Source organism: Leptinotarsa decemlineata, unplaced genomic scaffold (genome assembly GCF_025532065.1).
Source record: "Leptinotarsa decemlineata unplaced genomic scaffold, Ldec_3_MD MMD2_tig00026369_RagTag_RagTag, whole genome shotgun sequence".
NCBI lineage: Eukaryota > Metazoa > Arthropoda > Insecta > Coleoptera > Chrysomelidae > Leptinotarsa > Leptinotarsa decemlineata.
In genome coordinates, this window is record NW_027412709.1 from 2,359,831 (window position 1) to 2,376,132 (window position 16,302).

The window sequence follows — 16,302 nt, forward strand, 5'->3', positions numbered from 1 at the left end:
ACCCTTTCCTCCTGATTTTTGACAATCACGAGAGTCATCTGACGATAGAAGGAATGAATCTAGGAAAGGAAAATGAAGTGATCATTTTGACTTTACCACCTCATACTTCCAACAAGATGCAACCGTTAGATATCTCTGTGTTTTTTTTTTTTCGTTCAAATCATTCTACAATACTGCCTTTTAGAACACCCTGGGATACCCGTTTCTATTTATGATATAGCTGGCTGTGTTAATAATGCATTAGAAAAATCGATGACGCCAGCTAATATAAAATCCACATTTCGAAAAACTGGGATTTATCCGTTTGTTAAATTCATATTTACAGATAACGACTTTGCAAATAATAGCGTAACTGATAGGAATGTGGATCAAAACAATGACCGACCACATATAGATCCCAATCAACCATCAACATCAAGCTGTATTGAGGAAAATATTATGTCAGTCTCCTCACTTTCAGCATTAGTTAATTTACACACAACTCCCACACAAAATCAAAACACAGAAACTTTCGTAAGTCCGCAAAAGCTGAAGAACGAAAGAATCAGAGAAAGAAGAGAGAAAAAGCTAAAAGTATTATCGCCACCGACACTCCAGAAAAGATCGCCATGGAAACTAAACAGATAGAGAGAGAAAAAAAAAAGCTTAAAGAAGAAAAATATCATGAAAAGAAAAGTAGGATTCGATGAAGACTCAACAGACGAAGAAAATGAGAACGCGGCGATGCTGATAACTGAAGATTCTGATGATGATATTAATTTTGTAGGAGAAATCGATCCACCACTTCTTCTAGACAAGCTTAATAAAGAGCCAGAAGTTGCCGATTTTATTTTGATAGAATTTATAGACAAAAAGAAAAAATGTATTACATAGCTGAAGTAGTATGTAAAAGAGATAAGGAATGTGAAGTTAAATTTCTGAAAAAGTACGTTAAGTATGATAACAGCTTAATTTACCCCGAAATAGAAGACGTCTCTTTGGTATGCTTGGAAAACATTAAGATGGTGTTACCAAAACCACCACACGTGGGAACAACAAAACGACAGCAATCAAATTTGAAGTTAATTTTTCAGTCTTAGAAGTTCGTTAAAACAGTACTAAAACTTTTGTCTTATCGTGGAACATGCCGTGTCTGGATGTGGAACATGTATGTTCCACATCCACATCAAGTTGGTTTTCTTTTCTTGATCTAGACATTTTGGTTCAACACAGAAGTTGAAACTAACAACGAATTTTGGGGAGCGACCTGAAACACGTCTACTCTCTACCACACATAAAGGAACAGGGATTTTATTTGAAAAATGAACATTTGACCACTTTTATGCATAATGGCAAAAATAGTAATTTTAGTACGGCCTGTTTGATATGGAGTCGATTTTTCTGGTGCTAATTAAATATTTCTAGTTTGTCCAAACTATCATCAAAATATTACTTTTTCATGAATTGAGAGTACTGATGTACTCAAGGTCAATTAAGACTATTAGGTAATGGACGTTATTTAGCACATATTATTTTTTATCTCGAAAACCAATAGAGATTGGTAAAGGACATTATTAACAATTAACAATTAACAAAATCAATACTCCCAGCCGCTCTGGACTGAATGATTCCGTACAACCCATCTCGTCTTGTGTTTGTAAATCTTTTGCTGGAAAAATCCTCACTTGTTTACTTTGTGGTAAATGTTCAAGAAGTACTGAAAACTTATGTGAATTTCTGGAACTTCATCTAGCTTTTCCTAATACGACTAATTACCAGTCCGTGCAAAGCTTATTGTTAAATCATCTGAAAATGGAATTTTTAACAGGTGATGATCGACTGTATTGTCAAACATGCGCCAAACTAACTGACTGTTATAAGGAAACAAGTATAGCTGAGGCACCAGTCAATCTAATAATAACACTGATGATTTTCAAACAAGACTCAACCTCTAACGGAAGCAAGAAACTCTTTGGAAGGTTCGAAATAGATGAACATTTCAACCTAGAAGACCATTGTTATAATATGCATGCAGTCATTGTTCACTGTGGTTCTGGCGTTGAATGTGGTCATTATTACGCCTTGGTCAAAGAAGAAACGGACTGGTATAAGTTTGACGATAGTCGTGTCACGAAGTGTTCTGGCGATGCATTGAATTTATTGGAGCCTCTGGAGACACCCTACATTTTGTTTTATGAGAGAGAGGACATTGTTGGATCAAGATCTTCAGATGATGTGGTGCTGCAGGTTTTTCCGGGTTTTCCTGCAGCTGAAAAAGCAAATGCGCCACTGGAATCAATGAAGTCGCCCCGGAGCGCCAATTAATTTTTATTGTTGTATTTATTTTATTTTTATCGTTGTCTTCTCTGCGTTAATGGAGTGAAACAAAAAAGTATTATAATAAAAGAACGATTCCAAAAAGGTGTAAATATATGGGGTAAAAAATAAAGTGGCAACGCCGCAATGCTGAAAATATTTTCGATCGATATAACAGGTCAGGTAATGTAAGATGTGAAATTTTCAGAAAAATCATACGTTGCGTTTACCATAAACGTCTAACCTAACATCGACCGTGAGTCACGCTGTATACAGAGTGTAAAATAGCGATTCTAGTTCTATCAATAAAATCTTTAATAATACAATTACATGATATGGGTAATAATTCCCCGCCTGTAGCTTTACTGATCCTTATAAAATTCCTGTCATTTATAAATAATTTATACCACCAATTAGTTCATTATTGTACACAGATGGGTTCAACCAAGTCTCTGTAAGAGCAGCTAGATCAAAAGCCAACATACTCATACTATTGAAACAATCAGTTAACATTTTCACTTTATTATTACTGGATAGCATTAAGACTATTTGCTGATTCTATCGTATAGGGACACTTTCGAATTATCACTTTTTTCATGAAAATTTTTCCACATTTGACCCACAGACACTTCATATAATTTTCTTTCTGACCAATTTTTGAATAATACTCCAATAGCCTTCATTAACACAAACGGATTTTGAGTTAGTTGACTCTATTTTGGAAAGACATTTTTCATCTCCTGAGCAAAAATATATTTTACTGTTAGAACACCTTTTGCTCGCCTGACCTTGAAAAATCCATCTCTTTCTCAATCTGTAGAGAATTTATAAACATATGGACCTTTCATTATGAGTATTGAGATATCTGAGGTCCACATCAATTATTTGAAGTAATAATACAAAAAATACCATATGTGTTCCCTATTATTGAATTCCAATGAATTACAGTTATGTTCATATAAATAATTTAATATAGGGGTTGTTTTTAGCTGATCCTACTATTGAGAAAACAAATGCTTCTAAAAAATCAAATATCACTCCAAAACAGTTGTTAGTTATATTTTTGACGTGTCTATTGTAAATTATAAAAATTCGTTATTTAAAATTTTCCAAATATTCTATTTGAGAAAAATTCATATTGAAAAATATGTAAAATACTGATGAACAAAACGAAATTACATCAAAATATGTACATTATTTTCTATAAAAATTATTTTTCAAACAATTTTTGTTTACTATAACAAAGAATATTGATCTCTAATTTTTTTATACATCTTTCTGACAAAGAATTGTATAACTTGAATACATACATATTGAATACAGGCTTTCACAACAGGAGTAACGATTAAAAAGAACAAAAGCTGGGTTGTTGAACAATGATCGAAAGTAAGTAATCAAATGTTTAATCTACTACCAAGGCAGATATCTTCAGTGGTGTAAGTATTGACTGTGAGGATGAAGACAGTATTTTGAAGTATGGGCAATGACGGAAACTTTGACATAGCAGAAAAAATGTTTGGTTCTACCACGGCCTACCAGCCTTGATTTTTTTCATTTCCAATATTTTTGTTATGATACATAGCTGAATGTTTCATAACAGTGGCTATTAAAATTGATGGAAAAAAACTAGATTTCCATAAATTGAAAAAAAGTTGATGAAATTCAATGAACAGATTGTTGCATCGAACAATTGGTTCATACTAGATCATAAGAACATGAAATGGCACAAAAAAGTGTCCCTGCCTTATTTCACAATATTTGAAATGAAGGTGGTATAGCCAACAAATGAAATAAAGCAATTTGTTACAATAATTACAACAAAGCAATAATTACAAAAATGACCATTGATGATAACTTACTGAAAAAACAATTTTTATTGTTCCGCAAATAGGCAACATTTTTCTAATTTAACCAACCTTCCAAGTCCTACCATTTCCAAAATAGCAATAATACAATCAGCTAAAAAAAGCGGTCTGTATAAATCAGAACTGAATTCTAGTTTTTTTTTTTCTGGAAGAAGCAATCATCTTAATTTAAGGAAAAGTGAACCAAGTCAGGTGTTGTTTGAAAAACTTGAATATTCAAATTTTGTACTTACATCTGATATACCTTTGGGACAATAGAAGAATATACATGTGTTATCACTTTGTGCATCCATATAAGTCCACAAACTAATGAAAATTACACAATGTAGCTACAGCTCTGAACAACCAAACTTTTTAATGAAGAATTGCATTTATTTTTGGAATTCACTAATAGTTGAAGGCTTCCATTAATATTTTGGGTCAAATTCATATTGTTAGTCAACACTAAGTATTTGGTAAAAACATATTTTATATTCATTTTTTCTATCAATTTAAAATTTCTAGTATGCAGAACATTATACAGAGGCATTCTCAATTTGAAGTTGGTCTTTATAATTACAATTTTAAATTTACTTACTGTGAAGTATGAAGTGCATAAAAGTTCATTTGTTGTGAAAACAACTATTTGTGTGGCATAAAAGAATTGAAACCATAGAAACTTCTCAATAAACAATAAAGCCAAAAGTTCTCAAAATAAAAGAAATTGTTCAAAACACATTTGTTCAGTTATCATCTAAATAAGAACCCTCTCTGACTAAACACAAAAATTACACGTTGTCTACCTTTTTCACCAAAGAAGAAAAGAATGGTATAAAACAAAATTTGTTTTATAATATATTTTGTTGATGATACATATATACTCTTTTATTGTCCAAACTGTATTTTTGAAGAATTGAATTTATTAGAAATCATAGAACACATTATTAGTCAATACCATGAACAGTACATATCAACATTCAGGTAAATCTGGATGAACAAATGCAGGCTTTGGTGTTGCTAGTTTCTGCTTAACTACATATCCACTTAAAACCTCTGCTACTTTTTGCGGTTGATCTTCATGTATAGCATGACCAGATTTCGCTAATACCCTCATCTGAAACTTTCCTTGCATTTGTCCAACAGTTAAAGCTGTATCAAGTCCATGAATATTAGCCAGAAGCAACAATTTAGGAGCATGAATATCCAGAAATTTTTGTGACAGGCCTTTAAACCATCCAGTCCAAAACTTTTCAGTTTTGCTGAGATCGATTCTCCATTTGAAGATCATTCCATTATCTTCTAGTTTGATGATATTTGGATCTTTGAAAGTATTGGTCTTTTGAGATTTAGGGAGAGGGGGTTTTCCACAGTCAGTACACTTATCAGATTGTTCACTTTCTTCCAACTCTTCCTCTACTTCTGCAATGGTATATGATGATGCTACTAAATCATCACTATGAGAAGGTGATTCGTCTACAGTTGACAAACCCGCATTGTCACACTCATCGGCTGCCAATTTCCCTGTCTTCGTATTAAGAACTTGACCTGGCATAGATACTCTAGCAGCTTCTAAGTTATGAGTTTGCCCACCTTTGTAACACCACTGTATGGCATGAGGGAGGCTTTTAAAATGTGAGGGCCTACCTCTTAGAATACTTTGCATAGAAGATAATGCATCAAGTGCGGTTCCTTCAACTACATCAATAACACAAAGTCCCAGAATTGAATCTAATTTCCGAGCTGTTTCAACTGCTATTGCTCCACCCATACTGTGACCCATTAAAATAATTGGCTGCCCAGTTTTCTCAGACAATTTATTGGCTACTTCAATAACATCATTTGCCATTACTTCTAAAGAAAGATCGGCATCATTGGATGTGGTAGTTTTCCCATGACCTCTTAAATCAACTGCCTTTACTTGACAGTTTATTAGTTTCACTATTTCAGCAGCAAATAATGACCATGTCAACCCAGAATATCCACCACCATGGAGACACAATAAAATAGGACCATCTGTACCTCTACCATAAACATGAAAAACACCATCTGTGGTCTGAATTCCTTCTTCTTCACTGAAGTACTCTGACCATTTTATTGGTGAAAAATTTTGCATGGAGGTCTTTACGATTCCTGTCCGTTTACCAGGGAAACGTAATATATTTCTCCTTAAGTCAGACATGACATATTATTGAAAGATCCTCTCGAATTTTATGACCAAGAAGTAGAGATCTAACCTAAAAAATTAAAAATACTTTTATAACTGATACTATTTTATTAATATACCATTGAAATAAAAATGAAGCAGATTATTAAAAAAATTATACCAGGGTTCTTTCAAGCCGGATTTCATATATTAATTACTCCCAAAATATACACATATCTTTCTTTTATAGTTTTGTTAACCTCGCATAAATCATGACAGGGTTGCCATGCGAATAATTTAGTAATGAATAGGGGCCACGCATATGTCTCAGTTTTAAAATATTTTGATTTCAAACTATGAAAACTAGTTGAAATTACAAATAAAATTTCAATATTTTCATAATAAATAAATGAAAAGAAAAATTGTTTTGACTCGACAAAAATGTACCCCTGTTCTGGATATATGGAACACGGTTCCCTGAAAACTGGTGAACCAACCGTAAAAATACTAACCGATAGTTTTTCGTGGTGAAAGTGACAAATTGGCAGATAACGAGTTTGGACTTGAAATATTTCGATGGGCGATTATGAAAAGGTACCTCGGCCACAATAAAGCTCAAACCAGTAGTGTCATTCTTGTCGAAACCTTTGGTGTTTGTGTCTCACTGACACAGTTTCAGTTTATTAGGACCACGTGTGGATTTGTCAGCGTTTGATATTTTACACACTGCTCAACAAGTGAATAATATATATGAACTACTCGACAGTAAAACACATTTCATGGAAAATTAAATGGGTGTTTCGTAATAATGTAGAATATTATAATACGCTTTGAATTTTTCATTCGAATTGTTCCACGTTTTTACTCCTTCCTTGTCTGTTTGGTTCAAATTTTGCAATCGATTTGAAAATAAGTTTTTGGGGAGCTAAAGGGACTTGCAACTTCAAACAGAACTCAGAAATGGATGAAATACAATTTTTTTTGCATACTGTATGAATAATATGAAACGTATAAAATCATGTCGGAAAGTTTCTGACGAATGAAGATAATTGATTTGCTTGTCCTACCCAGCTGGTTGTCTTGAGATGCAACAACATTGAAACATACATGTACGCAGGTGGTTATTGTCAACTGAATAAAGAATCATACTTATTGCTTTGTCACCAGTACCACCGCAAGTGTTGTCCTTGAAGAACATTGCACAAATAGATGCCGAATTTGCCGGCAGGTGGACAACTTGCAGGTATCGAAACAAAATTTTGCTAGTTGGTTGTTTGCTAGGATGCCTTTGTAACTTGATTCCTGTTCTCTGAGGAACATTGCAAAAGGATATTTGAAGTGAAACTTCTGTAAGTGCGCTTGATTTGGGGAGTGAGCTGGTGAATGCGTGATGAGACCATTGCGAAAGTTCGTCTCGCCCAAAGATTAACTTAGAGAAGATAGAAAAAGAGAGTTACGTTTTGTAAATTACTGTAGGGGCAAGAGAGAGAGGTGCGAGCACACATTTACGGTCGAGTAAGCTCTGAAGAATTAGGAGAAAACTATCATACGTTGCCATTAATTTCAGCAGGAGATTTCAATGTTAATTTCGCGTCCGGAGATGCATAACTTTTGGTAAACAACAATCGATGCAGATATCTTTCTAATTTTTATTCGAAAACATATGTATTCCACCAATAGAGAATGAAAAATTTGTAGGTACTTAAATAAATTCAATCTTGAACAATCCGTAAACAATTGAATATATGTCTGATTTCTACTGCGATTTTTATTTTTCACGACCGGTTTTGGTTCGTTAAACCATATTCAAGTAACCTGGAGTATGTTTCACAAACAAGTTCCCAAATATACAATGAAATAGTTAAGGTGCTTTTGGTACCTGCAACAGGTACCTGGCAATAGCAAAATGTTACCTGAATTATCGATACAATACCAAAACAATAATCAATACCAATCAATCAATCAATACCAAAACAATTACCCAATATTGATCACAAAAACTATAGTACTTGTGGATTGGTACAACTACCAATGAATCCTAAAAAGTAAATACATATTCATTTAGGTTTGAAAATTGTAATCCTTTAAAATTGACGACCAGACACATTGAAACAGTTAAAAAAAAGACTTTGGATTCATGTAACAATTCAATTCGATGACTTTGTTTTCGAATGGGTACCGAAGTGCTTCTGCATGTGATCACGCCTGGTGAAGCGTTTGCCACATTCGTTACAAATAAAAGGCTTAACTCCGGCGTGTATGTACAGATGCCGCTTTAAATCGCCTTTATAATGAAAGCCTTTTGGACAGCATTCACATTGAAACTCTTTGTTCGAAACATGGCGTCCAAAATGCGTTTTCAGGAGCTCGGCGGTCAAAAACCTCTTTCCACATTTGCTGCATTTAAAATGTCTTGCTTCCCCATGAATTGAATTCATATGCTGTTGGAGATAACAAGATCGCCTGAAACACCTATTGCAGATTGAACATCTGAATTTGGGGATTTCAGTGTCGTTTTCAGCATTAACCCCACCTTTTCGATTCATGTCTCCGAAACTGCGGGGGATCTCGACTCCTGAACTTGACCCATCTTCTTTATTATCCAAAAAAACGACTTATTTGTTGTCGAAAATGATTCTCATCGAAACAATCCTGACCGATGACAATTTCTTGCCCATTGTTTCTTTCTTCAACGTGGTTCGGAGTCCTCTCCTGATTGATACCATCATATCCCACGAAGGGATTTGTTTGCTGATCAGCAGATTTCGAAATTCGCTCACCGTCCCCAGTTTCATTCGCGTTCGCGTCCTCCATCATATCAGACTCATGTTCCATAAACGTTTGATGCTGCCGTTGCTTCAAAGGGAATTTTCTCAGAGTGCTGTTCTGATTGTTTAACGGCATTAACTCCTTTTTGATCACACTGAAAATGACAGTCATTCAGTTCTCCAACGAATTGTTGAACTTCCCCTGAATTTATTTGGTCGTTTAGTGAATTGCTGAAGATGCCAAACCGTCTTCTTGTAAAGAAATTTCCGGAATTTGCTGTCTGTCCCCAGGTTCATTCTGAAAAAAGATCGGGTTCGCGAAAACATCAATATCCTTGAATTTCACTAGTTCGGACTTCCATTGTCTATTATATAAAATGATTTGAAATCCCTTATATAATAGACAATGGAAGTCCGAACTAGTGAAATTCATCACGAAACATTGTCAATCACCTTCAAACAATCAATATCCTTCTCCTGGTCCATGAACGTTTGATAAAAATATGTTGCCGTTGCTTCAAAGGGAATTTTCTCAGAGTGCTGTTCTGATTGTTCAACGGCATTAACGCCTTTTTGATCACACTGAAAATGACAGTCATTCAGTTCTCCAACGAATTGATTAACTTCCCCTGAATTTATTCGATCATTTTGTGGATTACTGATTGCTAATGATACCAAAACATCTTCTTGTGAATGATTACTGAACTGACGTTGCTGGTAACCCTCCATTTCTGAGCAGAAAATATCGTTAAGATGGAAAAGTTTGATTGTTAATCTGGAATATGATAGAACTAGAAAATTATCCTTACTTGGCAATCACTCGATTAATACGTATATCAACAAGTATACTGATGTTCACTACTCTAATTTCCAGACTCTTTTATACTATGTGTCTAATCGGCCGTCCGCATAGTACCTGCAGATTTGTTCGAGTGGGGGCGTCACTTATGAATTTCGATGGATTTTAATCAAATGAGATATTTCACTATTATTAACGAACAGATACATTGGTACAGGTGACAAAAAAATTACTAATGTACCAAATTATTTGAGGACTCTCTTTTCGAATGAGCACCGAAGTTATTTTTCATATGATCTCTCAAAAATATAATCTTGAGTTGCTTGGCTCAGCATTTTCATATATATATTAATTTCATGATTCAAATATTCAGTGAATTATAATGCATCTCACGTTAATGGATGTAAAAATATATATAATGATTAAGCTTGAGAAATTTTATAACACTCTTATTGACGAACAGACACTTTGAAACAGAAAAAACAGACCCAAATAACAATCGTATCTGAGGACTGGAGATTCGCCGCTGTTAAGAATGCCAATCGTACTGATTCCTTCTGAAATTTGCATATACTGTATATTCACTGGTTTTGACATTTCATATATACATTATTTGTTCGATTTAATGATAATTATTCAATTCAATAATTAGTGAACTATAAACAATTTCACGTAAAATTATGTGAAAGGATTACATATTGATTCAGTTAAGAAATTATCATTCGAGGACTTTCTTTTCGAATGAAAAGCGAAGTTCTTCGTATCTCTCAATAATGTCATAAAAGTCGCTTGGCTCAACATTTCGCATCTCACGTGAGAGTATGTAAAGTAAATGCATATTGATTCAGTTTGGAAAATTTTATTTCCCTATTATTGACGACCAGATACATTGAAACAGGTAAAGAAATCGACTTAGGTAACAGTCGTATCTGAGGAGTTGGGATCCGTCGGTGTCAGGAATGCTCATTAAACTGATTTCTTTATGAAAAGATGCATAACGAAAGGGAACTGAAGGGCCCCTTCATATTAAATCTCAATAATATCATCTAGAGTTGCTCTCGGTTCAACTTATCATTTCATTTAGAAAACTGATAGCAATCTGAATTTCTATAATATCACCTTATTGCTTGACCTCGACAAAATGAAAATATTTGCAGTCACACAGGGTGTTCAATTTTTTCTGGGCGGATCCCAACTGTGTTTTTTCAAAAGGCAACCTAGATTTTTTATCGCTATTAAGGTTTTTATATAGAAAATAAAAGACACTTTATGTATATATCCACTTCGAAAATTTTGACGGTTTTCGAGATATCTAGCATGACAGGTTTTTTCCAATATTCGTCACTCTTTGTTACTCTCGGTTGCATAGGCCAACCCATACTTTTTAGCTGTGCTTTTTATGGATTTGCCAGCTTTGCACAAATTGATAGCTGTTTTCATGACATTCTCATCCCACGACCCTTGTTTAGTTTTTTTTTTTTATATTTATTATCGATCTGAAACAAATGAACAACATGATGAAATTATAAGTCAATAATAAGGAATAGCGGGCAAAGTGGATACCATATTCACTTTGCCCGACTAGGTAACTTTTGAGGTTAACAAATTTTGTACAAAACGAATAATGCTTAACTTCTGTGAAAGATACAACAAAAACCTACTTTGACATGGTACTGAATTGAAATATTTCTAAAGATCAAGAACCAATAGCAACGGAAATAAAATCAATATACTTACCTCGTAAAATCAATCTTTTTTTACAAAAACACAAATCTCTTCTCTGCGGCCGGCAAGCGACGCGGCCTCATGCTTTAGTATTTGCCGCGCACTAAATCAAGATGGCGGAATGTCACTACGGTGGTATGATGACAGTCGAATGAATAATATAGAAGTAGTGGGGAGTATTCGCTTTGCCTGGGGTGTTCACGTTGCCCGGCCTTCCCCTACGTCTTCATATGATCTCTCTATAATATGATAAAAGTCGCTTGGCTCAACATTTCATAAATACAATGATTTTGTGATTCAAATAATTAGTGAACTATAACGCATCTCATGTGATATTATATAGTTATCAAAATTCATTTCAAAAGGGGAGAGCTGTAGAATTCTAGTTGGTTTTTGAGAGTTTTGAAATTGGAGTTTTTGTACAGTTTATTCATTTCCAATACTTACAACAAATTTATCTCCTTCCTATATTGCACGTATTTTCATATTTTCTTTATTTATTGTGTGGTTTGTTTCTGTCCATATAGATATAGCTGATTTTTTATCTAATAACCGATAACCGTGAACAATTCCTACATATTTTTTTCGAAGGTGCCCGTCAAGAAAATTTTTTGGACTCTTTTATAGATTGGTAGGATTTTTGAACTGCACCCCCTAGGGGATGGTAGCTAAATAGGTTGGAAAAGTTTTTAGTGAGTCGTGCGAGGGCCCCTGGCCGGGGAAATACGAAATATTTCAAGTCAATGTTTCTCAAAGTTTATTTGGGAATTATTCGCGTTTTATTTGACTAGTTGAATTGAGGTAAAAGGGTCACTGTTTCGGTATTGGTACATAGTCGCGATTTATTCAGCTAGTGGATTTGAGGGAATATTTCGGACAAAACCTTTTCTACCCTAAATTAATCTCTCCTAAAAATATTCTCTTTTCGATTCAATACTTTTTTGTCAGTGCTAGAATGCAACTTTGGTCCCATATCACCTATTGAAAGTACCTACATAGGTATATAATAATATTGTTTTTCAAGGAACAAAGCTTCGACTAATAAAAAACCAAAAATTTACTTTCGAGGCAATGTAGTTGATATATATCGTCATAAAATCAAATTTTGTTTATACGATATGCTACAGATATAACATTATCCATAATAATAAATAATATTCACACTTCGAACTATACAGATTGCAAAAATGTGCTTATGGTATTGACACGCGTTAATAAAGATGAGAATTTTTTTTAATGAGTTAATTTTATAATATAATATAGTTCATCAGAAAAAAAAAATATTCACGAATGTTTACTTCATATGCTTTCGTGCGCCGAAAAGTGGAATATCTTCAAGTTGAGAATTTTCTAACGTATGGCCCGCACCGCCCTTGCCTTACGCCGCCTCTGCTCACCAAACCCTACTTAAAATTGTTTACAAATCTTTATAAAATATAATAGAACAATAAAATAGAACTCAATACATATACAAGTAAATTGCTTGATTTATCCCTCTATAAACAAAGAATTTTCTTGGTAACCATAATAAATACAAACATGAATAAATGTACATCTAACAACAAAAAGCAAATAAATAAATGAAACAAACAAATATTTGCCATAAGTATGCAATAAATGTGTTACATTAATAAATAATCTAAAGTGTTAATTTTATATGTTCAATCAAAGCATCCTTGAATTTTCTCACTGAACAATACTGCTCCACCTCTATTGGAAGTTTATTTAATTTTAACAAACCACGATGAATAGTTGAGTTCATAGTGAAAAGAGAAATGAAAATTTCTATGTTTTTTACCATTTTTATTTGTAACTAACGTTACTGCAGTTTCATCCTATACGGACATTCTCAAACTTATACAATAAACAAAATAAAAATAATAATATGTACCTAATAAGTATAATAATAAATAAACAAAAAAAAAGTTTATTGTATAAGTTTGAGAATGTCCGTATAGGACGAAACTACACTAACGTTAGTTACAAATAAAAGTGGTAAAAAACATAGAAATTTTCATTTCTCTTTTCATTATGATCTCCTACCACGTAGTAACGGCTACATCCATCAATTTATTAATTTCATAGATTGCGAATAATGAGTACAAGAAACATATATAGGTGAGTATTGCTACGTGTTGGATAATCATGAATTTCACTAATGTATGTGATGAACTTATTGAAGTAAGAAGGTGCTTCACAAAATACAATTTTGAAGATGAAACTCAGCCTTACAAACTACGAAATGTAACATCGGGGTTTTTTGCGGTAAAAACATATAAGAAAATTACTTCAACAAAACGAAGTATAAGAATATTTTGTGAAACTACTTCTCACCAACCCCCACCCGCAGCCTTACAAACTACGGAATGTGTCATCATGGTTCTTTTGAAACGCGTTATTCAAATTTTTGGAGAAACTTTTCCCCACCAACTTTCAACTGAGGTCTTGCAAACTACATGGAATGTATCGCTAGGGTTCTTTTTTGCGATAAAACATATACTGAAACTAAAATCAGCGCCCGATCTAGTTACTGATGTATTTCTATCTTTGTAGGTTCTGGATGTATCTGAAAAGTCAGAATCTTCATTTTGAAAATATGCGGATCCCTTACGAATCAATATTTCGCGATTTTCTTCTGTAAAATTTTCAAAAAAATAATCAGCGAGATCGCGTGATATTTCTTCCGGGTTGGAAAACTGTCGTTCGACTGACACAGTTGTCGCTGTTTGTGAAATCACCGAATTTGTTGCTCTTTCGTCATAGGGACGGTCGCTTTCTGATTCAATGTCTTTTCCAAAGTTGGTAGAAATTATTGAAGAATGAGGATTTAGAAATTAGCGCAATTTGTGAACGACACGACTCATCATGTGGAAGGTTTTTGGTTTGGTTGCTACTTACAGAAGTTTCTCTATTAGTAGTAGTAAAATATGATGTTAATTTTGGTAACTTTTCAATTACTTTCTTCTGATGTACAGCTTTTTCCCGTTTTTCAGATCCACTAGGATAGGACTTTTCTAGTTATTTAGTCTCTTCAACAAATGAGAAATGAAACTTTCTGTTTTCAACCACTTTTATTTGTAATTACTTTACTGCAGTTTCGTCCTATAAGGGTATTTTCAAACTATTATTATTTATTGTAATAGTTTGAAAATGTCATAGGACGAAACTGCAGTGACGTTAGTTACAAATAAAAGTGGTAAAAAACATAAAAAGTTTAATTTCTCATTTTCATGATGATCTCCTACTACGTAGTAACAACCACATCCATTAATTTATGCTTCATTTTCTTTGACTGATATTTAAATTTGAATAAAAAGTTAGTAAAAACTTATTCTGCCTCCATGATTATTTTTCATGTACAAATGTTCAAAAAAACCAATGTCACACAAGTAACTCGTAACAAATGATATCAAAAATAGCAGAGCTTGTCAGAAGATCAAAGAGTACTTGGTTTTATATCCGACCCAGAAGTTAAAATTGAAGGTTTCTCTAAAAAATAATCTTTCATGGAACTATCTTCTGTAAACTTTTAGTTCCAATTCATTTGGTGAGATTCCGATAAAATATTTCTGATCCAGTCCACTTTTGAATAATCTTCAGAGAAATACTTCCTAAAGCTTTTTGAATGCCTTCAGCGCCCGATCTAGGGAGAGGGGCAAACCGGACAATTGCCCGGGCGGCAAAAATAGGTTAAAATTATACCATCTATTGAATAACACATGGATAAAAGGCAGCAAATATAATTTTGCCCGGAGCGGCAAAATAGCTGGATCGGGCGCTGAATGCCTTCCAAGTGAACAATGATATCTGCAACCACATCTGTCATTGAAGATATTTCATTTTCTTCAAAAACTGATGATAAGAGTGGAAAATGCAGATAAATTCTCCTATTGTATTTGTGAACATAAAAAGGACCAACTTTTTCTTGAAGGAGTTCATTTTGTCACTGGATGTGAAGGCTGTTGTGTTTGGTCCCTGAAGTACCAAGTTCAGTATGTTGAGTTTGTCAAAAATGTCGGTTAGACAAGCCAGTCTTGACAACCATTCTTCATCAGCAAATGTTTTCATGTTATGATTTTTTCCAGTTAAAAACATAAGAACTTCTGATCCTAATAATGTACGTGATTGTGACGAGTTTTCAACATAAAGTGGTGATTTGGTTTTCCCATGAAATTTTCGTATCAAGCACAACACCTAAGTACTTTTGCATTTAGGAGCAATTTCCCTTATTTTTGCTGCAAGCCTTGGCATTCAACCTGACATAGCTTTTGCCCTATCTGTACACAAGTCAATACACTAGGACCAGGGAATGCCCACTTTGAGCACATATTCAACAATTACCTTAAAAATGAGTTCTGCTGTGGTATTTGATTCGAATGGTTTTCAGAACAAAAACTCTTCTACCACCTCTTCATTATAATCAAATTGCAGGAAAACAAGTAGCTCCACCATGTTTGTCACATTGGTGCTCTCGTTAACCTGAAGTGCAAAATAAGTGCATTCTTGAAATTTAAAAGCCAGTTTTTCTTCAATATAATTAGACATATCGACAATTCGTCTCTTTACTGTCTTATTTGACAGTGGTATTTTTGTAATTTCTTTGGCTGCCTTTTCTCCTAAAACGGCTTGCACCATATGCACAGCAGCTGGCAGTAAAACCGTCTCACTGATTGTGTGCGGGTTTCCATCTTTTGCGATTCTTAAACTAGCAAGGTATGACGTCTTTAT

General features: G+C 33.9%; 1 protein-coding gene across 2 annotated transcripts; it reads right to left on the reverse strand.

Moving 5' to 3' along the window:
• Window positions 1-2,592: 2,592 nt before the first annotated feature.
• On the reverse strand, window positions 2,593-6,913 carry LOC111507997 (protein phosphatase methylesterase 1). Of its 2 annotated transcripts, none has more exons than XM_023163407.2 (2): window positions 6,795-6,913; window positions 2,593-6,373 (listed from the first exon to the last, which is right to left on the reverse strand). In XM_023163407.2, the coding sequence occupies exon 2, from the start codon at window positions 6,316-6,318 to the stop codon at window positions 5,110-5,112; it is 1,209 nt and encodes a 402-aa protein (XP_023019175.2). In that variant the 5' UTR covers window positions 6,319-6,373; window positions 6,795-6,913; the 3' UTR covers window positions 2,593-5,109. The 2 variants fall into 2 exon arrangements, with proteins under 2 accessions (XP_023019175.2, XP_023019174.2); XM_023163406.2 differs by lacking the exon at window positions 6,795-6,913 and adding an exon at window positions 6,464-6,602.
• Window positions 6,914-16,302: the final 9,389 nt, after the last annotated feature.